Source organism: Polyodon spathula, chromosome 17 (genome assembly GCF_017654505.1).
Source record: "Polyodon spathula isolate WHYD16114869_AA chromosome 17, ASM1765450v1, whole genome shotgun sequence".
NCBI classification, from domain to species: domain Eukaryota; kingdom Metazoa; phylum Chordata; class Actinopteri; order Acipenseriformes; family Polyodontidae; genus Polyodon; species Polyodon spathula.
This window is the reverse complement of record NC_054550.1, coordinates 24,409,463-24,435,668: the sequence shown is the minus strand read 5'-3', so window position 1 is coordinate 24,435,668 and position 26,206 is coordinate 24,409,463. Positions and strand designations below refer to the sequence as shown.

Sequence of the window (26,206 nt, the reverse complement as noted above, 5' to 3'; positions counted from 1 at the left end):
TATATATATATATATATATATATATATAACCTTTTCCCAGTAGTGTAATATTGATTCTGTTATTATTTAGAATTAATTCAACAAAAAATATAGCTGTTTTCAAAACAACTTCAACTTCCCTGAGGGACGACACAACTGGAACGCTAATTGGTCTGCCGCTCAATAGTATCCTCCAATCAGTGCAAAAGCAAGGGGAAGGAGCGCTCTGCATTCTGGAGGTTGTAGTTTTAAAACTTTTCAGCCTTCAGCTGACAGTTCCTGTAAAGATAGTTTTGGTGTGTTTTTTTTTTTTTTTACTAAGCTGGTTTAAGAACCATGAACAAAAAAAAGAAACTAGTAAAAGTATTTGACAAATGTTTTAACAGTAAGTATTTTTCAGTTGATGAACACATTAAAAAGACTCGTAATCAAACTCTTGTCAAATAATTGCACTATTTCTATTTGCATCTTACGAATGATTTATAGTGATGGGGGAACTGACAGTGGTTTCAGAAACAGCCTTTTCCCCCTTTAGAGCCTGGATCCACAAATGTGAACATAAAATTCTGTGTAAAATACATAAATGACTCTTCTGTATTCAAATAATGTGTATATTTAGTCATATTAAAAATAAGATTACATATTGGGACTGTATGGGGATATACTAGCTCTGTATCCAGTAGGAAACAAGAACTGTTAAATTACTAAAATATGATGTATGTTTGTGTCACTTATTTCCTCTAAATTTATTATTGGTTGCTTGGCGACACCACTATTCTCCTAAGTCGAATTTGCCTACTGTGTATGTATATATATATATATATATATATATATATATATATATATATATATATATATATATATATATATATCCTGTCACTGTTTCTGATGTGGAAAGTGTTCCTGCTGTTTATCAGGCTGGAAAATTCAAAGGATTTGACCCCTTCAGCAGTTCAAAATCTCACCTACAATAGTCTTTTTTCAAGTTGTGATCTTTCAGGCCATAAAGTTAATCAGGGTTACATTATTTGATTGAAGTTAGACCTCAGGAGTAAATCTGTCCTACATCACAGGAAGTGATTACTGTCTGAAACCCAACTTTCTATTGTGCTGTATCACAATCATGGGCATGTGTGCATTAAATAAAATGAAACAAGCAATGAACCTGGATATTTTCTTCACAAGAAAGGGGGGCTTGGTGGTAATGTTGCTAGTGCAAACAAGACAGAAGTGCATAGATTGTAAAGTAGGAAGATTTAAAGGGGACCCAGTAATGCAAAGATTTGCCTTGACACACTATTCTGCATTAGCTTCTGTATGAGGTTGTAGCATACTTTAAACAGACAGGAACCATATCAAGTCAAGTCCATGCAGGTCTGGCTTTTACACCCCAAGTTGAGGTATCTGCGTGGGCAGTCTTGATCTCAAAGTACAAAGACTCACTGAAACACTAGACCTTTCACTCGACTGTGTGAGGCACAAAATGGTCTGCCTACATGCTTTATTAGGGCAGGTAGGTGGTGATTTGGTTAGAGCTTAGGAAGCCTAGAGCTTCCTATTGCAAACTTGCTGATCAAATTTGCAATTCAGTTTCCAGAGCACTGCAGTTGGTATGTAACTCCTACACATTCCTTTTAGTTTTGTTTGGTAAAGATAATTATGCGGGCTGCAAATAATTGTTTATAAAATACTCTGTATTCTGAATCTGCATCCAGTAAGACTGGGTTTCTAGGCTTTATTCTTGTGATATTCAAACACCTAAATATGTTTTGCATATTTAAAAAGGTTGTTACCTTACAACACTATGTTGAAAATATTTGCGCTTCATTGGTGTGGAGTGTAATAATCTGCCGGTATCTCATGCAATCACTCTTATCAGCCACTAGAGGGGGTGGACAGTCTTGAGTCCTAATTTGGCAAAAGAGCAGTTGGCTCTTACAGTCTAATAAGCACAGATATATTTCCAAAATAATGATTTCAATTTATGAATAATTCTGGGTCTATCAGTGGATATAACATGTTAAAAGTTTTCCATATATGCATTGTACCCCCTTACCCCCAAATCTGCCATATACTTTTTGTATCTAACTCTAAGATACAACAATGTATTGATTATTGTGCGACATGTTTTTTGGTTTGGTTTTTTTTGCAAGCATTTATTAATTGAATGATTATTGCCCTTATGCCCTTTTTGGAAATCACAGTTCATATAATCACGTATATAATATATAGCTAGCACATACATGGTTTCAGTTGTTTAGAAATTCTTATTTATATATAAAAATATATATATATATATATATATATATATATATATATATATATATATATATATATATATATATATACACATACAGTACTGTGCAAAAGTTTTAGGCAGGTGTGAAAAAATGCTGTAAAGTAAGAATGCTTTAAAAAATAGACATGTTAATAGATTATATTTATCAATTAACTAAATGCAAAGTGAGTGAACAGAAGAAAAATCTACATCAAATCTATATTTGGTGTGACCACACTTTGCCTTCAAAACAGCATCAATTCTTCTAGGTACACTTGCACAAAGTCAGGGATTTTGTAGGCATATAGTCAGGTGTATGATTAAACAATTATACCAAACAGGTGCTAATGATCATCAATTCAATATGTAGGTTGAAACACAATCATTAACTGAAACAGAAACAGCTGTGTAAGAGGAATAAAACTGGGTGAGGAACAGCCAAACTCAGCTAACAAGGTGAGGTTGCTGAAGACAGTTTATTGTCAAAAGTCATACAACATGGCAAGACTGAGCACAGCAACAAGACACAAGGTAGTTATACAGCATCAGCAAGGTCTCTCCCAGGCAGAAATTTCAAGGCAGACAGGGGTTTACAGATGTGCTGTCCAAGCTCTTTTGAAGAAGGACAAAGAAACGGGCAAAGTTGAGGACCGTAGACGCAGTGGTCGGCCAAGGAAACTTACTGCAGCAGATGAAAGACACATAATGCTTACTTCCGTTCGCAATCAGAAGATGTCCAGCAATGCCATCAGCTCAGAATTGGTAGAAAACAGTGACATCCTGGTACACCCATCTACTGTCTGGAGAAGTCTGGTCAGAAGTGGCCTTCGTGGAAGACTTGCGGTCAAAAACCTATACCTCCGACGTGGAAATAAGGCCAAATGACTCAACTATGCACGAAAACACAGGAACTGGGGTGCACAAAAATGGCAGCAGGTGCTCTGGTCTGATGAGTCAAAATTTGAAATATTTGGCTGTAGCAGAAGGCAGTTTGTTCGCCGAAGGACTGGAGAGTGGTACATGAATGAGTGTCTGCAGGCAACAGTGAAGCATGGTGGAGGTTCCTTGCAAGTTTGGGGCTGCATTTCTGCAAATGGAGTTGGGGATTTGGTCAGAATGAATGGTCTCCTCAATACTGAGAAGTACAGGCAGATACTTATCCATCATGCAATACCATCAGGGAGGCATCTGATTGGCCCCAAATTTATTCTGCAGCATGACAACGACTCCAAACATACAGCAAAAGTCATTAAGAACTATCTTCAGCGTAAAGAAGAACAAGGAGTCCTGGAAGAGATGGTAGATCCCTGATCTCAACATCATCAAGTCTGTCTGGGATTACATGAAGAGAGAGAAGCAACTGAGGCTGCCTAAATCCACAGAAGAACTGTGGTTAGTTCACCAAGATGTTTGGGCCAACCTACCTGCCGAGTTCCTTCAAAAACTGTGTGCAAGTGTACCTAGAAGAATTGATGCTATTTTGAAGGCAAAGGGTGGTCACACCAAATATTGATTGGATGCAGATTTTTCACTCACTTTGCATTTTGTTAATTGATAAATATAAACTATTAACATGTCTATTTTTGAAAGCATTCTTTACAGCATTTTTTTCACACCTGCCTAAAACTTTTGCACAGTACTGTATATATATATATATATATATATATATATATATATATATATATATATATATATATATATATATATATATATATATACTTGTAACTAAATATTCATATGATATTCAATTGAAAAACTGTCTGCTGCTTGCACCTATACTCAAAAAATGCAGGTGTCAAGGAATCTAGAAGCACCGATAGACAGGACCCTAAAGGACTAACGTTTAAATTGCACAATAGGTATTTTATTCTGAATGCATTTAATGAGGTTTAGAGGTGGAGGTAGCAACAGTGTGGTGGATTATTTCAAAAATCAAATCCTTTTTTTTTTGCTGTAAACCTGTTTATTGCTTTTACTGTCTTATAAAAATCAGATTCCCCGACGGCAAACCTGAAAGTAATGCCCAAGCTCCAAGCCTCTCAATCTTCTTTCGATTTGAGGGGAGACTCGCGTTTTATTTTTTTCTCCCCATTTACTTTTTGGATTTGTAAGACCAGATTTGTTATGTTTAACATTTTCTGTGGGAGAATGCTCCAGACACCTGCTGCCCCTCCAACTTACCCACCAAGACTTTCAGTGTTTTGTAAGTTTCCCCCAAATGGTTGACAGGCCTGTATATCTGGGATATTGGAACAGCCAAAGTGAACCTGCCTTTATTACAGAAACCTGGCAAACCAGAGATGTGCAGAAAGTGCATATAACACACTGATGAAACAATGGCATTCTCAGTGCAAAGACAACGAGTGCTACGGTAAGGGGCCCACCCATAAAGAAAGTGCTTTTTTTTGTTGTTTTTTTATTTAAACCCCTCAGTAAAAAGGCTAATTAAAAGTTATCAGTAACACATAAAAGAGAGCACAGTGCCAGACCTATCAAGGTATACTGCAATTAGCTTTTTTTTGTGAAAGAAAATAAAACTGTCAAAAAACTAAAGTACAGTAAAGGTTTTGTTTTGACATTCATGCTAATGTGGAAAAGGTCAGTACTGTAAAACCTGAAACTGAGCCATAGGTTATAAATGCATACATTCAAATACCATAGCATATCAGTTACCTATTTACAGTGTCCTACATGTGCAAGCATTAAACAAAATCCAGATGGAGAAAATATTAATTCTCTGTACACTCCACATTTCATTAGACAACTGCGGAACATTGCACACACACACACAAATCATTAATCTAAAACACAAAAACTACTCCAAATGAAAAAGACCATTAACAATATTTCTTTCACAAAAAATGGTACAATGTGCACTTAAGGGTCAATTCAATTCATTTTAGCTAGGAAAAAGTGTTACTGGAAAATACAAATTCATGCAATGGAATTTGAATTGATGCAGCGTTAACAGAATCCTCAATCTCATTGCATTTTCCTAAAATGCTTTCTCCCTGCTAAAAGTTCATTTGAATTGGACATTGATACCCTAGAGCTTTTATTCAGAGTGTTTTATTTGCTCAATTGTTATCATGCTTGCAAAAACATGACTGATGTATTTTCCTTCATCAAAAAGGTTGCGAATTTAAAAACAACAGGGATATTTTTAACAATGTAAAAGTTAGTTTAGCCACTATATCCAAGTTTTTGCACACCTCTAGGGAAAAAAATTTTGTTCTATAGAAGATCTGGTACCAGCAAAAAATCGCAAAAAATATATATACATATATATATATATATATATATATATATATATATATATATATATATATATATATATATATATATATAATATATAATTTATCAATTAAACTAGACCTGGAATTTGTAAGGTTCCATGCATGCTGCCTCTTATAATAATATGGAACAATATATATATATATATATATATATATATATATATATATATATATATATATATATATATATATATATATTTTTTTTTTTTTTAAGGTGGCTAAAGTTAATTATTCCCTTCCCCCCACATAAATAAAATTGTACTACATGTAATACGGTAAAATCTAGACGCATGCACTCCTATTATCCCATTACCCCTCTTACAGTACTGTAGATACAATGCACTTTCAAGTGACTTTAGCAGCAGGAGTGGCCAGTAACGACAAGTACAGTACCTTCAGCACAGTATTTCTGCAAGATACACTGGGGATAGAAGGGGGTTCTCTAAATTGAACACAATTTAAATGGTTACACATCTACCTCATATTGCTCCTTAAAGATCTGTATTTAAACAGTCCTAATTAAACATTTTAAATATATTCCTTGGAGTATTATAGCCTCAATATCCTCATTAGCTAACAGTGCATGATATACAGTAAATTGTCTAATTGTCCTTTATTAGTTTTCAGCCTGTCTTTGGTTGGGTTTTTTAAATTTTATTTTTGCACCTAAAAAGCTCATAAATCTAGTAGCATCATCAAGCTGTAGAAGTGCAGCTCTTAAATCTTAAAAATGAAATTAAAAAAATCAGCTTCCTCGATCAATTAAAAGAAAAGCCAAACCAAAAACATTGCAGTGGAGTTTCAACGACATTGCAACTGTACATTTGCTGCACATGCTGTAACTGCATATTTAAAATCCATTCACATGTTTAGAATAACCAAGATTGTTCGTGAATGTCTGCAGTCATTTCCAAAGTATTTCTAGCTGAAATACAACATCCTCATACATAGTAATAAAGTGTTAATGCCCATTTGTCTTTTCATACCAACCAGCACTCACACAACAAATAACAAGGGTACATTTTGACACTTTTGTATGAATAACATGTGAAATATGATGATAGAGGCTATGAAACCACTGTAAAGCAGATGTTTACACATAAACATAATAATAACCATAATCATTTTTTTTATTGTTTTAATTGCCATGTGTAATATTGTACTGTCAAATTCCCAATAAAAACTCAAAGCCTGTTTTTGAATGCAATAGCTAGTTGTTGTATAAGCCCCAACACTGTGACATGTTCCCACTATACCATCCTCTAACCCCAGTCATGCATATTAAAACATTTCATTCACTTATTCATAAGAAAAGACAATATTGCTATATTACCTTGTAAGGTAAACTTTCGTAGTTTTCAAAGCTTTTGTTTGAATAAAATAATGTGCTGGTGAATCTAAATTAACAAGACAGGAAGTCAAACTAATACACCTTCCTTAAGTTTTAGGAGGGGGGTCAGGGTGAGCAGATCTTTTGACTGCCCCTTAGCTATTGGGTTTCTGTAAATTGCACTGTATGGCATAGGAACAGCTGTTAACAAGGTAACTGAGATTTCCCACCATAGAGTTTCACATGTTAAACATTTAAATTAATGACTTTGAAACTTTGAGAACATTTTAATAGAACGCTGCGTATTTTTCCCAAAACTGAGTCATTTATACGGGAATTTATACAGGATTTATACACTGATCTCCAAGGTGCCTGTTTAGTAGCCAGAGGTATTATTAGGAACTTCACAGTATATATTAGGCCGTAGTCTGGAAACCTTTGTCAGTAAAGTTTTGTTAAGGAAGCCCATTTTGTTTAGTTAAATCAAGTTTTGCATTTCATGAAACCTTTTTCCAACTTGACACACACACGTGCACACGCACACACACGCACACGCATGCACGCGCACACACACACACACACACACACACACACACACACACACACACACACACACACACTACATGGTGAATAACTTACATCTGTTGTTTCAGATTTGGGAAGCCAACAGTAAATATCATGTGTCGTACAGCATCCAGTTCTGTAGGGTGTTGCACACTGTAGGGTCAATGAGTTTTCAACCCTATTCCTCAAGTACCTCAAACATTCCAGGTTTTAGTTTCAAACAGTTGTCTTTTTAAATTTGTATTGCAGTCTGTTGATGCAGGTAGACTAGAGCAAACACTCTAGCTACTCACTGTTTAGTCTTTCTGTAAGTGCTGTTTTATGTGCGCTGGAAAACAATACATACTTACACAAATAGTGTCGATTGAAACAAAAACCTGAACTACTTGAGGGACAGGCTTGAAGAACATTAAAATCTGTTACTCAATAAAGTGGATTAATCAGTTTATGAGTCCGGGAAATATATTTTTGCTTTTTACTTCTATTTAATAATATATTTTATTTATATAGAAATGTATGGAATTTCAATCTATATTTATATTTAGTTACTGTATTTGTCTTGACATTTTCATATTATAATAAATATATTATATATGTGCCTACATAAAAGTAGTCTATATATGTTATACTCTAATAACATATATATTTGAATAGGGCCTGATAACACTGCAGCTTTAAATTTTTCATGGTAAAATTTTATATTCAATGTGCCACGGTACATTTAATTAATTCCATGAATTACACTAAAGTGAAATTTCACACTCTTGATTTATATTCCTCTCACTAAATATAAGGATAGATATATATATATATATATATATATATATATACATATGTGTGAACTATACATACATATATTATATATATATATATATATATATATATATATATATATATATATATATATATATATATATAATACATTAAGCAATTTAAACCTGACCACAAAAGTTAAAACATTCCATTTGTATTGTTTTAAAACACATTGTAGCCGTGGGACTGACAAAATTGTTCCCTTGTATATCCCTTCTTGGGAATACTGTTTCCAAATGTGCATTTATTTAAAAAGTGCACATTTTACATAAACAATTCAAGCTACATGATCATTATGGTTTAATTCCTCTTCATCGTTTTACCGCTAAGTTAATTCTCATGTTAGCTGAATGACAGGCTATAATTATGATGAAGTCACTATCTGATGTTACCACCCAATTTAATTTCATTCCACATTCCCAAGGAATGTCCGTTTCCTATGTTTTTAAACAGAAATGGATTGCCTAATTAATGTAAGAACAGCTCTCTGTGTAAAATGGTCACTTGAATTGACCATTTTTCCCACACAGGGAAAGCTTCAGTCATTCTTTATGTACCCATTGGCTGTTCCGGTGGTTTCCACGGCAGCAGCAGGATCAGTCTTCTCGTCAAAGCGAAGCCTGAGGGTGTTTCTGATGACAAGCTGCTCGACGATGAAGGAAGCACAGAACCAGGGCAGGCAGTACTCCAGGGTGATCAGGCCCATGAAGTCATAGTCAAAATCGGTGTAGTCCCATGGGCAGGCATTGAACTGGCGCAGGATGAAGCCTGTGAGGAACTCCCAGGAGTAGGTCCAGAGCGTATAGATGAGGCAGCGAATCAGGATGTGGCAGCGGTCCTTGAGCTGTAGGTACATGCGCTCTATGAGCAGGATGGAGGTGCCGTAGATGAAGAGGGCCCAGACGCTGGTGACGCCCGGGAACTTCCAGTTGAAGTTGACTACAAATTCCCAGGCAGCCGTGAACATTACCTCACAGAAGTAACCATGGATGGCGTAGAGGTACCAGCGCGAGAGTACTGTCAGGGGTTCGGCAGCTGCCATCTTACTGGACAGGTGAGGGGGAGGACAGGGAGGGGATGTGAAGCTAGGGAGCTTAGGTCCATGAGAGAAAGACAGAGAAAGATTACTGGTTATTAGACGAAGGACGGCTTTGACAAAACACTAAAAATGTTACAAAGTGAAGAACAGTTGCTTTCTTTTAATTACAGACTTAAAAACACTGTATCCTCGTTACATCAAGTACTTACAAATCCAATAAGTTTACATGGAACACATTAAATCAAAAGCAACATGGCTCAAATACCCTCCAGTTTACCAAAGCCATCTTCACTAATCAACTTACTGTGCTCCTTCCTCTTAACATGGAAGAGAACATAACTCTGGTACTAACGCATGCAATTTTAAACAGGAAGCAGAACCTTGCATGTCAAATTCTGGGTAATCTTGACACAGCGTGTGCTGTTTGTTCCATCCTTGAGTTTTGTGGTTGGTACATTTCCTGTATGTTCAGCTAACGACAGTGCCTAGCAACATGCAGCTGAAATGCTTTCAGGGCAAGAAGGACCTTGAATTGCTTTATTACTGTTTATTACATCTTTTTAATTTATTTTTTACTGATTGCAAACCTTACAGTTCACAAGCTTGTCTTGGGTTGGCTGAGTCAAAGTCATAAACAACTGAATTAATCAGTTTACAGCTCAACTGTTCAAACCAAACAAAATAACACTACAGTACTATATATGCTACTGTATCCCTTCATTTTATATGTACTTCATTAGTTTATTTTTTAGCTTACTGACAGATACCGGTAGATTACATTAACCTACAGTTATGGATATTAACCATAGGCAAAGCCTGGGGTAGGGTGTGCAGCCCTGACAACAAGCAGGATTACAAATCATATCTAAACAACCTGTCAACATCCATCATATTTATATCAGTAGTAGTTTGCTTCTTGATTTGTATTCAAATCAGATCTGCCTGGCATTATCTCAGCATACTCTTAAAAGAACTGTAATAAGTAACATTTACAACAATGAAAACAATGCCTAATTTGTTACAAAATTTCCAAGAGAATAAACTCTTTTTATGAATACAGCTTTTTGTAGGGAAATAACTACATTTTGGCCAATTAACCCCTTGCTTCAAAGTGTGTATGATATATTATATTTATATATATATATATATATATATATATATATATATATATATATATATATATATATATATATATATATATATATATATATATAAACATTAACTTGAAATTGTTTAGCAACAATAAGCCTGCTGGACAATTAATGTAATCTTCTAACAGAACTGGAATACCTTAAAATCCATATCCTGTAAGTTACAGTTAAGCGACTGAAGGCCAAATGGCACTACTGTCATCAACAACAACTAGTAAAGGCTGCTATTCCTTTACTAAAACCCAGCCTTCCTCATATCAGATTGCTGTCAATGGGAGAGTAAAATCTTGGTTGCTCCTGTTGTCAAGGCAATGGTAGGATGTTCTAGGAGGGACAATAGCCCCTCTTGTGGTCTGAATAAACCTGAGGTTGGGAATTTTCTGAGATGTGGGGGAGGCCATTAAAACTCTATAGTATGTTTACATGGATGTACAAAATCAATCCATAAATAACACTTGATTTACTTCCTAGGTTCCATTTAAATTGGTGTTCATTCAAAAATGATCTATGTCTGTTAGTTTAACCTTTCTACGTTCTTCAGTTTAAAGCATTAAGCTTAAGCATACAAAAGGGACATATTTTCAAAACGAATACTCCAGCCTTTACTTCTTAAAACAAGAAAAATTCCAGATTGATGTTACAAACCTCTTGAGAGAGGTTTCATGACAAAGACATGAAAAAAATGAGTGTGTGTGTGTCTATGTGTGTCAGTAAGACAGCCATGTAAATTATGAATCCAATGTTACAGCTGGAGTTAATTATCCCACTTTGACACTCATGTGGCAGGCAGAAGCACAGAAGCTGTGTGGACCGAGCATCTCTGTTTTTTAATAAAAAGACAAAGGAAAAACCCGAGTGAGGGGGAAATTAGCCCCTGCCCATGTACACTGCCTACACCACCATCTAAAGTCAGAATTTGTTATTTCAGACTGATGCCTTTCCAAAACCAACATGGTCCAGATCAAGCACAGCATGTCACACCCCCCCCCCCCCTTTCTTTAGAAAACAATGTGCAATTAACAATCAGCCCAAGACTAATAACAGTGCAGAAAGGGAACTGCTCATCTCTAATTTGGTTAACTAAACATTCACTAACTAAACAGATACATTGGTTAATGCTATGTTGGTGTTCCTATTCAAAGAAAATGGTCATTTTCATTTGAACAACTTCTGCTTATTCAACACCCTGAACAAAACGTGTCTCAAGTACTAATCTTTCTCACCTAGCTTTACACTTGAACATTCCAACCACTTCTACCTGACTCTCAAACACCATCATTACCGCCGTTACGCTATTGGATTTTTCTCCCGCAAACTTCAAACACAGGATTATCCCAGCTGAGCTGTCAGAAAATGTTAAATAAAAATGCCTGCTTCTAAACAAAGAGATGATACTTCCAGCCTTTGCAAAGTGTCTGAGGAAGAATATTCCACAAAGCTCCTACACAAAAATATCAGGCGGATTATCACTGCTAAAATACAATCATGATAAAACTCACCCCAACACATAAAAAAAATAGAAAAAACACCTCAAAAAACTGAAGAAAGTGTAGGTAAAGACACGCAGGTTTAGCAGCATAATTTGTATTAAGGTGACCTTCGCTGTCAGTGACGTATCATTATGATTTTATTACAATACTGCCTAACAAAAGTTACAGTAATCCTGTTATATATTGTATATATATCTGTATAACAGTTCCGGGGCAATGAATCTGTACATTTGTGTACTGCATACACTGATATAAATGCAGTTATTTCCAAATCTAATAATTTATTTAAAAGGCTAGAGTAGATTTAAAAAGAATAACATAGAATTGCCATGCCTTTGAATCCATCCCTTATCTTTGAACTGCCTAAACTTCTACAGCCATAACTGTTGCTTGTTTTCAGTCGAGATTGATAATTAGCCATTAATAAATTTTTTAATAACTTTTTAGAATTGATTAATTGGAGCCATTTTTGGTTATATGGACATCTGGAGGTAGAGAACAGTAAGTCTGTGTAAAATCTGCCGTTCATTTTTCAAGGCCATTTGTATGCTGTGTTACTATGTGTTGGCTACATCCTAAACATTTCTTTCTAAAAGCATCCACAACACATTACACAGCTTTTATTCATTTCACCACCACTGATAGAAAAGCATGTTCCAGTTACTGTAAATGGATGTTTTCTTATATTAATGACAACTCCTCCCAATGACGCTGAAGTCTTAAAACTGAGAGGCTGACATGTCTAAATCCCCAGCTTTCACCTCCAGTGACAAGATAGTCAGTTGACTGATTAAAAAGCCTTCCATCTGTTGGATCTGCAGCTCTGAGTGCTTGAGGTCAGAACTTCACAACATGGGTGTAAATCTTGTGGACTAGGCAAGAAGATGGCCACATCACCTATCATCACCTACCTAGTCCATAGAAGTAGAAAAAAACACTTTGTTCCAGACCAAATCATACCCTGGCTGCGTTAATTAAACACGTTTATAAGTTTGGCCCTAATCAATATGAAATATATATGGCCTCACTAAAGGAAACTACTTTTTCCCTGAAGATGCTCTGAAAGCAGACTCTCCACTTTCTGTCTCCTCTAACACGATAAGGTGTTGTGATAGACAATTTGAAGACTGTTTTGAACTTGCCAGCGTAAAGAGCAGGGGAGCTAAAGCGCCCTTGCAGAATTTTTATCCACAAACCCTTTTCTTTTTAGTACTGCTGCATACAGTAGTGTGCAAATGCATTAGAACACCTCAAGATTTGTAATTTATTGAGCTTTGCACACACACACACATATATATATATATATATATATATATATATATATATATATATATATATATATATATATATTATATATATTCATTTACAGAAGAAATTATTCATTTTTGTAAACTCATCTTAGAAGAAACTAATTCAAAGCTACAAACACAGCTATATCTGAAAGTGTCTTTAATGGTAATATTTAGTGTGGCCACCTTTGGCATCAATAACAGCTTGGCATCTTTTTGGCACTGTGTCTATGTCCTTTCTCAAAAAATTGGATGTAAGTTAATTAAATTTTTCTTGAAGTAACCATGAAATTCTTTTGTACAGTTGGTACCTTTGTCAAGCATGGAGTTCAATAAACTATAGAAGCAGTGAGGTTTTCTAATAAATGTGCACACTACTCTATCTTAGGAGCATTTAAAGTTCCAACACCAATAATGGAACTTGTGTGAGCGAATCATAGAATGCAGCTGTGTAGCAGCTATAATCTCTAAGCTTGTGGCCTGTATCATTGATATGGCCTAAGATTAAAATAATATGGTAGTGAACATGTTTATTCTTAGTGGGCATTACCTGTAAGGTAACTTGACTGATAGAATACAACTGTGTACCAAACACAAAGACTTGCAAGTGTGCTGCATCAAGGCAGGCGCAAAACTAAAAAGTCACATTTGATCAAAAGGTCACTCATGCATTTAATATGCAGTGTAACCCAACAAATGCAAAGTCATTAACTTTTATGGCACTAGCTTTGCAAAATGACTGCCACAAAAATACAATATTGATAACCACAATTAAAAAAAGACATGTACCCCATATGTCAATAGGCTAAATTATTGAACCTATTTACTCCAAATTACCATTAGCAGATATTGGGTTAAATTCTCAAAGCAATTTACTCTGAAATTTTACCTGAAAAACATTTATTTGTATTTCTAAAACAATTTCAGACTAATCACAAGCCCCTAAATGAAATGTCGGAGTTGATAATTTCTGCATTAGTAACTTTCTACTATCTGAAAAATGTAAATGGCTTAGAGAATCTAGCTCTTTGTTCAGAAAGTAGAAATACACCTAATAAAAGTTACCAAACCAGATATAAACAACTAAGATTTTTAACTCACGCACTGCTTAAGTAGTATTAAGTGTTTTCTTATTTGTTTATAATACAAACTGTGCTAATTTGGAGAAACTAGCTTGGATTGTGCAGTTGAAAAAGTGCTGGTTTTCAAAAAACATAACATCTCCTCTTATGACAACACTTAATCATTTTATATAATATATCTCCAGTAAAGCTATTCATCTATTTATAGTTTCCCCAATCTTACTCTATATGATGTAGCACAGCAAGGAGGGTGTTAAAATCCTCCCTGCCAAAAAATGTGTGTTAATTGTTTTTATTATTGCTTTATTATTTATTTAAAGGTTAATTATCACCTGCACCTGGCTACCATTGTAAATTAGAACCAGGTGCAGGCTATTTAAAAGAGAGCAAGTAGTCTCTTCAGGGCTGCTGTGTAAACAGCCTGTCTGTGTGTGTTAGCAGTCGTATCAACTAAAAAGGTATTGTGTGGTTTTCCAGCCGGTAAACAGCTTAGCTGTCCGGTTTATTAGAATAGGTTCCTGTGTTTGCTTAGTTAGTGCTCGAAAAGAGCTAGGTTTTGTTTTCATTTTTTTTTTATTTTGTATTATTAAAAGTGCACGTCAGCACTAACCTACAAGTTTGTGTGTGCTGAGTCTCATTTATGGGGGACGAACGACCGTGAGTAAGGCCGTGTTACAATGTAGTGTCGGATTTGCTTGACCACTGTGGGTGGTGGGCCAGACCAGCAAAGGACTACTGAACTCTAAAACCAAGGATTTCAGACTGAAATCTGTGTTGGAATTCTGACTGCTTTCACGTTTCCTTTACCCTTGTTTGCCGTTCCATATCACTGCCATCTCCAAATCGTACGTTAGCTTTATTATTAGCAAGCAGTTACCTTAATAACTTTATTCTGATGCCATGCTCTGTTCATTAATTTGGGAAATTGTAAACAGACAATAATAGTAGTTGTGTTAACAGTGTGAGTTCAAAAATTAACCAACTCTTTGTAACGTTTTGAATTTTACTGTCTATCCATCGTCAATCTTACGCATGTAGAAGGCTATGTCATCGTAACCACTTGTACTGTACATGCAATACAGATTGTAGTGTTTAGAAACGTGGTACAAATTTCATATTTATACTACTCAAATATAGCAAATGTTTGCATTCGCTGCTCAATGGATTTCCATTAACTCCAAGCAGTTTTAAAATATAGAGCGCAAACAGTACAGTGCTACTAAACAGGATGTTCACAAATAAAGTACCAGACGTTATCAAATACATAATTTATAAATAGTCGACTCCCGTTAATCCGTGTTTTAATAATTTGTGTTTCGATAATCTGTGCGGTTTAATACAGTGCATTATCAAAATGTATTAGTGCATAAATCATCCGATCTATGCTGAAGTGGGTATTCACATGCTTTATTAGAGAGGAAATCAGCATTTCTGTGCGGAAGCGGACAGTCATCATTTTATTTAATGGAGTACAGTAAGTGCAAGCCTATTGCAGTTACTGAAATCCGTGACAATAGCTAGCAGAAAGCAGACTTAAGACTCTCTTAGCCTGGCAGTCTTATTATGAAGATCAGAGACTCAGAGCAAGATCAGTGGCTTTTTTAACCAGCTCTCTCTGCCTCTGAACAACGCTGATTATGTACACTATATATTTTGACAGTTGTTGGGACGTTATATTTTATTTGTATTTTTGCATTTTTCGAGTTTTCAATTAATATCGCAGGGATTTCCCAAACAGTAAACTAAATTTCTGCTAATCAGTGTTTTTCACTAATTCGGGCTCAAATCGGTCCCAATCTGCACAGATTAACAGGGGTCTACTATACAAAATTTTAGCCTTCAAGTGGCAACTAGCCATCCTGTTGTACTATTTTAACCTGAACAACTGTATTTGACACTGTCAAATTAGTAGTCATTCTACCTCTTCTAGTATCTTGTAACACAGGTTAAAATAATAAACTCCTACCCTAGTGTAAAACTGAAGATGAGCCAGTCAAATTATACCTGCAGGGGTACAGCCTCTGTGAAGCAACACTCCAAGGTGTGGGTCCAGTCTGTCCCTGGTGGTTTTGCCAGTGAGGATTCCAGGATTCATAAACTGTTACCTGAAAAAAAGGGAGAAGATCAATCTGTTTAGCTGCTAGTTACACATGCAAATGAAGTCACTAGAAAGACTGATCCGAAAGACTTTATTAGGACCAGCCTACTCGACTGGAATGGCATTACCCTGGTTTGAGGCATGTTTTCCAGTCATGCCATTAGCAATATTGTGGATAAAGTCCACCTGACAATGCTGTACTGGGGATGGCAACATTCAAGACATTAATGTACTGTATCCACCGTGCCAGAATCGTATGTGAATGGTTGGAGAATGATTTGACGCATGTCAGACACCTCAGTCTCAATCCAACTGAGCATGTTTGGGATGAATTTGAATCACACATCCGTCATTACAATTCTCTGCTTACACTCTTCCCCTATTGTGTGTGAATATATGCAATATGAATGAGAGGGAGAGAGAGAGAGAGCTTGTGGCATGTTGTATCAGAGCTTCTGTCATGTTGTATCAAGTCTGACATCAATGCAAACCAGATATTAGATACAGGTCCTCAAAGTGTCCAGGTAGTGTACACAACCCAGGATACTGTAGCTTTCTGCCTGCTGAGGACTGCCATCTCACAAGGAACCGCCTTCTAGGTATTCTCCAGGACCAGGTGCGAATGCCAACTGAAGAACTGAAGCGAATATATATTTTAAATTCTCAGGAGAAATAATTTTCACACCACTAATGACATGAGCACCTACAACTGATGATTGTGCTTTACCTCAGAATTTATGATTTAGTGTTTGAAGTTAATTCTTCAAGCATTATTTTAATGTGTCCTAAAATGTGTGACCCACTCTGTATTTAAAGTACCGTGCAGTGCCTGCGAGTCCTGTGATTGCTTTTCTGAATAGCTCAGGTTTCCTTACACAGAGCAAAGCCTCACTTCACATTTATAGCACGTCCCTTTCTTTGGTTTCCAGAACAGACCTACACACAAATAAAAAAGGAATGTACTTTATTCTTAACCAGGCTGTGAAGGGAACTAAGACGTCTTTCCCAGGCAGTGTGGAGAAACAAAGAACCCTCTTCATTAACAGAGGTAGGTCACAGCAAGGAGAGCAAGCTCAGGAATACACAAAGCTCAGATTAAGAACTTGACTTTTAATGTGCTCTGAAACGCAGAGATGGGGATCAAGGCTGCTTGGGGGAAAAAAGTGAAACACACAAGAATCCAGCCAAACCAAACAGATCTTGAATTGCTGTGCTAGTGTTTGGAAATGCCAATGGTTCTGATTTTACACGGTGGGCAACTTGTTCATGTAATATTTATTATGAATTAGGTATCCTCAAATTTGCCCTCAGTGGACAATACAGGCCAATGTTTTTAGTATGCTTGTATGGCATTGTTAATGTTATACAATATAAATAATCTTTACATTCAAAATTAAGCTTTAAAACACCATGTCAATGACTGCTCTTTCAGTAAATGCATCCATGCATCATCATTTTTGAACGTGTTTAAAATATTTAATTAAAAAGCTGATTTTTTTTTGTCATTTTAAGTCTATTAAAGCAAGTGCAATTAACCACAAGGGCACTGGAACTAGGGGTGGTATGGCTTCCATCATACACAGGGGTTACAGTTTTGTTCAATGGCTTTCAGCACCCCCACTTTAAAAATTGTGTCACTGATTAACCGTTTACCATTTGATCAATTTAAACTTGTTTTAATCTTAAAAATAACTTGACGAAAACTGTTCTCACCTGCAACTAAACTGCCTGTGTAATTTTATATGTTATAAAATACTGAGTCTCTACAAGGGTTGACCCAATTCAGCAGGGTTATGTGTTGATAGATAATTCTGTGTCATGTGGTAGAATGCGGGCCACAAAAATCAAGGCAATTGTCAGGTTATGTTCTCTTTGACTGATCTCTTATATGCTGAAGTTTTGGTCACCCCTATAGACCCATGCCTGACCCAGGCATTTATTAATTCAATGCATCTTGCTTGATCAGCTATTCTCTTGCAGTTTTGGCTGCACAGCACAGAACACTCTGTAAAGGTGAAGTGCACATCCCTGCCTTACATAAAAGACAGCACTCACACCACATGCAAATTACATGTAAAGACCTTGATAACTCCAGTCCTCCTTTTGCAGCCACCTTGCTTAACAGACACATATTGATCTGTTCATCTCTCATTCATCATGCCTGTCTGATAAAGGCCTATTGACATTTTTACTAGCCAGAAAGCATTAACCTCACCTGAACCACTGCCATGCGGTGCATGATGGGAAGCTTTAACATAACATTTACAGATTGGCAAATACAAAGTAACAGAAAAAAGAACGGTACTGTTCTGAACTGCTCATATCAGAATATATATTATCTTACAATGCAAGATACCATATTAATCTCTGTTCTTGATTCTGTTTAGATCTTTAAATGTTGATTGATAAATCCAAAACTAATAATGTCACCATTTTTTTACCTACCACCAACTCTTCAGTGTAAAGACATGTCTAATTCATAATCACTATAATTATGGAAGCAGGTCTACAGTGCTTACCAGGTAATGCTAGAGTATTATATACCAAATGATTAACGCATGATGACCATTTAAAGACAGCACACTTTTCCAACAATGAATCAGTATGTACTTTATACAGTAATATGTTCTCTGTAATTGAAGGTGTTGGTCATCTAGCTGTTTAAGAACAAGAGATTAATTAAGTGGTTAAATTCTCTCAATACTATTGTATAAGGATTATAATTTTGCTATGTAATGCAGGCAAACGAACAGTGCTTTAAAATGACCCGATTCAAGGACGTAGAACACTCAGGAATCGTAATTGATGCCCAGAGGATTAAAATAACCTACAATGATCAATATGCAGGTAGTTAAATTACTATCCCCTTGTGGATCAATTGGTAGATGTCAGCAACAAGGTTTTTAACTACCTGGTTTCCATGGCACTGGGTACAAGGGTTAACACATGCAGTATGAAAGTAGGAATTTACAAAAAAAAAGTCTGAAAGCTTAAATTGTGGGACACACAGTTTTCCATTACAATGGACAAATGTCCACCAGAATGCATAATTTGAGTATTTCTGGGGTTGCAGATGAAGTATTTGACACACCAATGGCATTACAATGCATGAACATGCTGTATAAACTAGCCTCAGTACCATTGTGCTACTTTATCAAGACCACTGCAATATTTTCCCCATAGTCATTGCTGGTAAAATGTTATGGTCAGGATTGTGGCTTTTACATTTTGCCATCCAGCATACTGCATGGATATCTGCAGCAGGATGTTCAGACTTCAGTGTTCTAGCATAGCAAAGTCATCCTTTTAAATTAATTCTGTTTCCAGTGTGAGAATGACCTCCAGCATGCTTAATGTCTAGATGATGGTCAACAACTGAACCTGGAGACCAAAACCCCTAATATTGATGCTTGCATGCACCTAATAATATTGGCGGCAGTTTGTTAAAATGGATTCGTTTTCACTGTTCGTTTCAATTGCAGCACAGATCCAACCACAATCTGGTTCAATAAGTCACTATAAGTGGGGGATAAGGCATCCCTGTTAAGGTAACCTTGCATCTCAGCAGATGCACATCCTATCCTAATAAATTGCAGAGTGCAACATCACAGGTTACATTGTTACCCTCTCTTTCATGTCACACAGTTGCATGCTGCTGTTCTGGCTGACCTTTGTTTGTATTCCTTTAAAGAGTAAATAGTGGGGTTCTGAAAAATATAATGTTTACATCCCCACATGTTGCTACAACTGTTTAAATAACTTACCTGCAATTTTTATTTTTATTGTTAACATCCTGACAACTTTTTACACCTAAAACTTGAGTCTGTTTCAAAGCTCTTTTCAAAATGTCTGCTCTAGTGCACTGATAGTGTAAGGATTATTGCCCACATTGTCAAACAGGTAACACAGCAATAACGATCCATGATGTGATATGGTACAGAAAAGCCAGAGTACTTGTTGCTATGTTTTTTTTTTTTCTTTCTCCTGCAGTGATTTAGAGGATAGATCTCAAACCACAGTGCACTAGAGCAGACATTTTGAAAAGAGCTTTGAAACAGACTTGAAAGTTACAAATGTAAAAAGCTGTCAGGATGTTAACAATGAAAAGAAAAATGCAAGGTACGTTAAAACATTTGTAGCAACATGTGGGGGCATATGAGGCTATATTTTGCTGAACCCCGCTACTTACTCTTTAACCCTATATCTGTACAGAGCTCAGCTGTAAGAGCAGAAGGGAGTCCCTGATAGGGAGCTAGGTAGTCCAATGGATTCGTATCTATTACCTCCGGAGGTCAGGGTGTGAGTTAAGTTTTACTGTCCCATTAAATCTCACAATTGATATGGAGAAAAATTGTTTAAATAATTATAGCATTTTTATTTCTCCTGATACCACCTTATTACCAAGAGTAATCTGTAAGAATGTTTATTTAAAAAGATTCTCAAAGATTCCCAAAACTTAAACAGTCCCTTCTCGGATCAAAGTGGAGATTATTTATATATTTTATATTTATTCATTACTTTAGCATGGCAGCATGTGCGTGGTTCTTTCTCATAATTCAGAGGATTAATGGAACTGCCATATGAGAAAGGTGTTTTTGTTGGGTTAATGAAGGAAAGTGACTACTGTCACTGGTCAATAACTTCAAGAGAACTGGAAACCCTCACATTAATGAACATGCTCCATCCTCAGCTCTCTAATACTGCAGCAGATCAAATAAATGAAGCTGAAGCTTAGCAGAATATGGGGGTGAAAAATGTTATACCACACTACTACTAAATAGTCCAAACTAGACCATCCTTCCTTGAAACCGGTCCAGAAATTGTAATTCCTGCATCTTCTGTCTCAAGAGGACGCACCACAGGATGAATCGCACATCCAGCCATCCACATGTGACAACCAACCACAACAGTTCATTCTCAGCTCCCCACCAATCCTTGAGCAAAAGAGGTTGTGCTCGTTTCCCAAAAATGAGCTAGGATAGTGTATTTAGGAATGCACATTGGTTAGTTATCAAACAACTGTTTTATGTTAGTAAAACTATAACAACAAATCACATATGCTGGTTAATTTACAATGTAGACGTTTGTAAATTCTCGCATTTATAAATGTTATACCATTGTAGGTATGGGTTTTAACAACATTACATTTGTTTTTATCTCTCTCTTAAATGTAAAACATTTAAAAGAATAAAAGCACCAGTAACTTTTTTTTTTTAAATTAGTATTTGAGTGTAGGTTTGTAAGCTGTTTTCTATACACTGACAGGTACTGCTGATATTTTGATAACAGTTTGATAATGTAACAACATCTTTTTGAAATATTGAAAAACTAAATGAAAAGAGAAATAAAACATGGGAAAGTTCAGATCTAATCTTCTGTGGCATACCTTGTTTGTAAAGAGGAAATGAATGACTCCACCACACATATGCCTCAATCCCAAGAGCTGGGTCTTTATTACCTACATGATGACTAACTTACACTGAACAAAAATATAAACACAACATATAAAGTGTTGGTCCCATGCTGCTGAAATAAAATATCCCAGAAATTTTCCATACGCACAAAAAGCTTATTTCTCTCAGATTTTGTGCACAAATGTGTTTACATCCCTGTTAGTGAGCATTTCTCCTTTGCCAAGTAATCCATCCACCTGACAGGTGTGGCATATCAAGAAGCTGATTAAACAGCATGATCATTACACAGGTGCACCATGTGCTGGGGACAATAAAAGGCCACTCTGAAATGTGCAGTTTTGTCACACAACACAATGCCACAGATGTCTCAAGTTTTGAGGGAGCGTGTAATTGGCATGCTGACTGCAGGAATGTCCACCAGAGCTGTTGCCAGAGAATTGAATGTTCATTTCTCTACCATAAGCCGCCTCCAATATCATTTTAGTATGTCCAACCGGCCTCACAACCGCAGACCACGTGTAACCACGCCAGCCCAAGACTTCCACATCCGGCTTCTTCACCTGCGGGATCATCTGAGACCAGCCACCCGGACAGCTGATGAAACTGTGGGTTTGCACAACCGAAGAATTTCTTCACAAACTGTCAGAAACTATCCCAGGGAAGCTCATCTGCATGCTCGTCGTCCTCACCAGGGTCTTGACCTGACTGCAGTTCGGCGTCCTAACTGACTTCAGTGGGCAAATGCTCACCTTGGCCACTGGCACGGTGGAGAAGTGTGCTCTTCAACTGTACCGGGCAGATGCAAACTGCGTGTATGTTGTTGTGTGGGTGAGTGGTTTGCTGATGTCAACGTTGTGAACAGAGTGCCCCATGGTAGCGGTGGGGATATGGTATGGGCAGGCATAAGCTACGGACAACGAACACAATTGAACTTTATCAATGGCAATTTGAATGCACAGAGATACCGTGACGTGATCCTGAGGCCCACTGTCGTGCCATTCATCCGCCGCCATCACCTCATGTTTCAGCATGATAATGCACGGCCCCATGTCGCAAGGATCTGTACACAATTCCTGGAAGCTGAAAATGTCCCAGTTCTTCCATGGCCTACATACTCACCGAAAAGGCACCCCTTGAGCATGTTTGGGATGCTCTGGATCAACATGTATGACCGCGTGTTCCAGTTCTCGCCAATATCCAGCAACTTCGCACAGCCATTGAAGAGGAGTGGGACAACATTCCACAGGCCACAATCAACAGCCTGATCTCCTCTATGTGAAGGAGATGTGTCGCGCTGCATGAGGCAAATGGTGGTCACACCAGATACTGACTGGTTTTCTCATCCACGCTCCTACCTTTTTTTTTTTTAAGGTATCTGGTGAAATTCATAGATTAGGGCCCAATTAATTTATTTCAATTGACTGATTTCCTTTTATATGAACTGTAACTCCGTAAAATCTTTGAAATTGTTGCATGTTGCGTTTATATTTTTTTTCAGTATATAAAACTCAAAGGTATACTGCTGCTGACATTTGAATGTATGACCGTTGTGACTGTCTCTCAGTTTGCAGTGAAGCCTGTAACCTAGTACCTAGTACCAGGAGGCTGACAAGGAAGCATTGCCACCTTAACACTTGATGTGCCTGTGCTGTGTCAGGAGCAATGCCTACAGAAGTGGACTCTTCAGGCGATGTAAGACACCACAGACAGAACTGTGCATCGGATTACATTTAAATATATAGGGGGGCTGAACTGAAACAAAACTGAAAAAAGGGAAGTACAGTGCCAAGAGACAGACTATTTTAAATGTTGTATTCAGATGTACCATAAAGGGAACTGGCAATGGAAGTTATATGGTGCTTTTGTTTCAGGCTAAAGATACATGTTCACAGGCAAGCTTAAAGACCAATGAGGTATTTTAGTATGTCCAATTATTTAGAATTAAAGCTCAGGAGAACAGAAATGCTGGATGCTGTACAAACTCATGAGCTGAAGAGGACAAGCTACCAGTTTCTGAAGGCCAGCCCTCCATTGGTATGTTTGGAGTCATCGGTCATCAAGACTGAAAACAGAAGACTACATAGTTAGGAAATGTGATAGGGAAGGTATTCATACCAACTATAAAACACATATTCTTCATTAAAGAACCATGTAGCGAGCTACAATGAGCATGAGAATGAGAATGTTGTGCTTTTGGTATTGTATCACAATACAAAAGACACATACCTCTATTAAGATACAATATATAATGTTAACAAATTATCGTGATTCATCAATACACAATAAATCATTACAACGCTATTAGGATCCCCTTTATAAAGAAAAAAAGAAGGGGCAAGGTGATGTCATGCAAATGTCACCCAAACCTGAAAACATTTTTTTGGGGGTCTTCTTTACGATCTCAACAGTGGCGGTTGTAAATGCCATTTAAACATTTCAAATACAGTCTTTTCATCGAACAGTAGCTCTAATATTGAACTTACAGGTGGGGCAGTATACTACAGACATGAATTTTATAAGGCAGTTCTATATTGCAAAACACATAAGATAACAGCTAAATAAAACATGAAGTACAACGTGTCACAAAAACAAACCTGTTTCAGACATGTACAACAACTCCTTTTAAGATTAAAGTGCTCACACCTTTAATGAGCGTGTAACATTGGCTTGACTGTTACCCACTAATACTGCGAGAGCTAAATGTAGCTATGTAATATTGGAATAGGTTCTTAGTGCAGTTTTCAACTGACAACTGCAATTATTTAATGTTAAATCAGCACAGCAAATGCCAAAAATCACCAGTTATCTTTATCACAGCTGTTGACTGTTTTGTTATTTAGTATGTATGTATTTATTTATTTATTTTGGAGCTGGTATTCTATGACAGATCCTACAAACTTTTGAAAACTGCACAAAGAATCTATTTCAACATTATATAGCTGCAGTTAGCCCTCACAATATTAACAGTTAACAGTCAACTCACTGTTACAAGCTCATTAAAGGCATGTGTATTAGTGCTACTGTATGATGAAAAGGTTAATGACCATGACCTATATCAACAGTATGTACATAACAGTGTAGATTAAAATAATAATTAGCAATTAATCACAATTTATATACGATTTGCCATATGGCTATTTTCTTTTTCTTCCCCAGATACCCACTGTGCATTTTTAGATTTTACATCTTTGACATGTTAAAATGTTTTTCTACTGGTGCTGTCCACATCGATACTCGGGTAATAGGTTTACAGTATTACAAACGTTTTTGTACTGACTCCCCGGTAGGTAAGGTATATTTCAAGTAAAAGAGCTCATCTCTTCCTTAGTCGGGATATTTTACAATACATAATTGTACACTAACAAACATGTGTGAACGTTTGTTCAACGTGTGAACATTGTGATAAAATATTCCTTTTTCATTTCCAATACATTTAGAAAATAGCTTGTACGCTGTAACATGGCATACACATTCCATATAATATAATATTCCATATAATCCATTGCTGTGAAGGACGGTTATACCGTACTAATAACTGTAAAGGATAAGGCAGGTTATGCAAAAAACAGATATATTCTTAATATGACCAGACAAGGCATCCTCGCTACTATTTCTGATATCTTCGCAGTCTAAGCACAGCACAAGAGTGAGGTTCAACTATTCAAACACATACTGCTTTTATTTTATCGGCTTTGTCTTGCCTGTGATGGCCGAGGAATTGAATACTGAATTAGCAGCTTTCTTTATTTAGATTAATCTTCTAGCTCATCGCCCTCCCGAGTTATTCTAACGTATAGCAAACGCAATGTAATAAATACACGAAACCTCCTTAATCCTCCTCGTGCTAATTCTATTTACAAATGAATTTCCCTTCTCCACCCTCCACTAACACATTCTGAATATCTTAAAATATATCAACATGTATATAGGTCTGACCTATGAAATGACGTTCGCAAACCAGCTCTGCGTCCCCGGGAAAACGTTCAAAAGCAGACTGACTTCCACCGCTTCATATCCCTGGTGAACCCCCTTCTGTTCTGCTCTGGATGAAAATTGACACATGGTATTTCACTGCAGTAGCAGCAGCGACAGCAGCACATGCTCAAAGACACCGCGTTAACCCTTTCCCCTCTCGATTAAAAAGCAACCCCGGGCTCACTTGTATTAAAAAAAAGCAACACACACCTGTTTTTCCATTCATTCGTGTGATCGTTCATTCAGCTGTAGTTGTTGATGCTGTTTCTCATCTGAGAGTCTAAATCAGGTTTTAAATTGTATAATTGTACCGTTGGTACAACCCCAGGCACTGCATTACCGATCGAATTAACAAAATTTGCATATCAACGTGTTTTTTTATTTATTTATTTATTTTAACATCGTGTC

The 26,206-nt window shown here is 36.6% G+C and overlaps 1 protein-coding gene across 1 annotated transcript; it reads right to left on the bottom strand.

Annotated features, from left to right (window-relative positions):
* Positions 1–8,378: 8,378 nt before the first annotated feature.
* LOC121329777 (transmembrane protein 229B-like) lies at positions 8,379–25,862 on the bottom strand. The gene is made up of 3 exons (XM_041275560.1): positions 25,760–25,862; positions 16,316–16,416; positions 8,379–9,353 (listed from the first exon to the last, which is right to left on the bottom strand). Exon 3 carries the CDS (start codon positions 9,300–9,302, stop codon positions 8,799–8,801), a length of 504 nt encoding a protein of 167 aa, XP_041131494.1. The 5' UTR covers positions 9,303–9,353; positions 16,316–16,416; positions 25,760–25,862; the 3' UTR covers positions 8,379–8,798.
* Between the last annotated feature and the right edge of the window lie 344 nt (positions 25,863–26,206).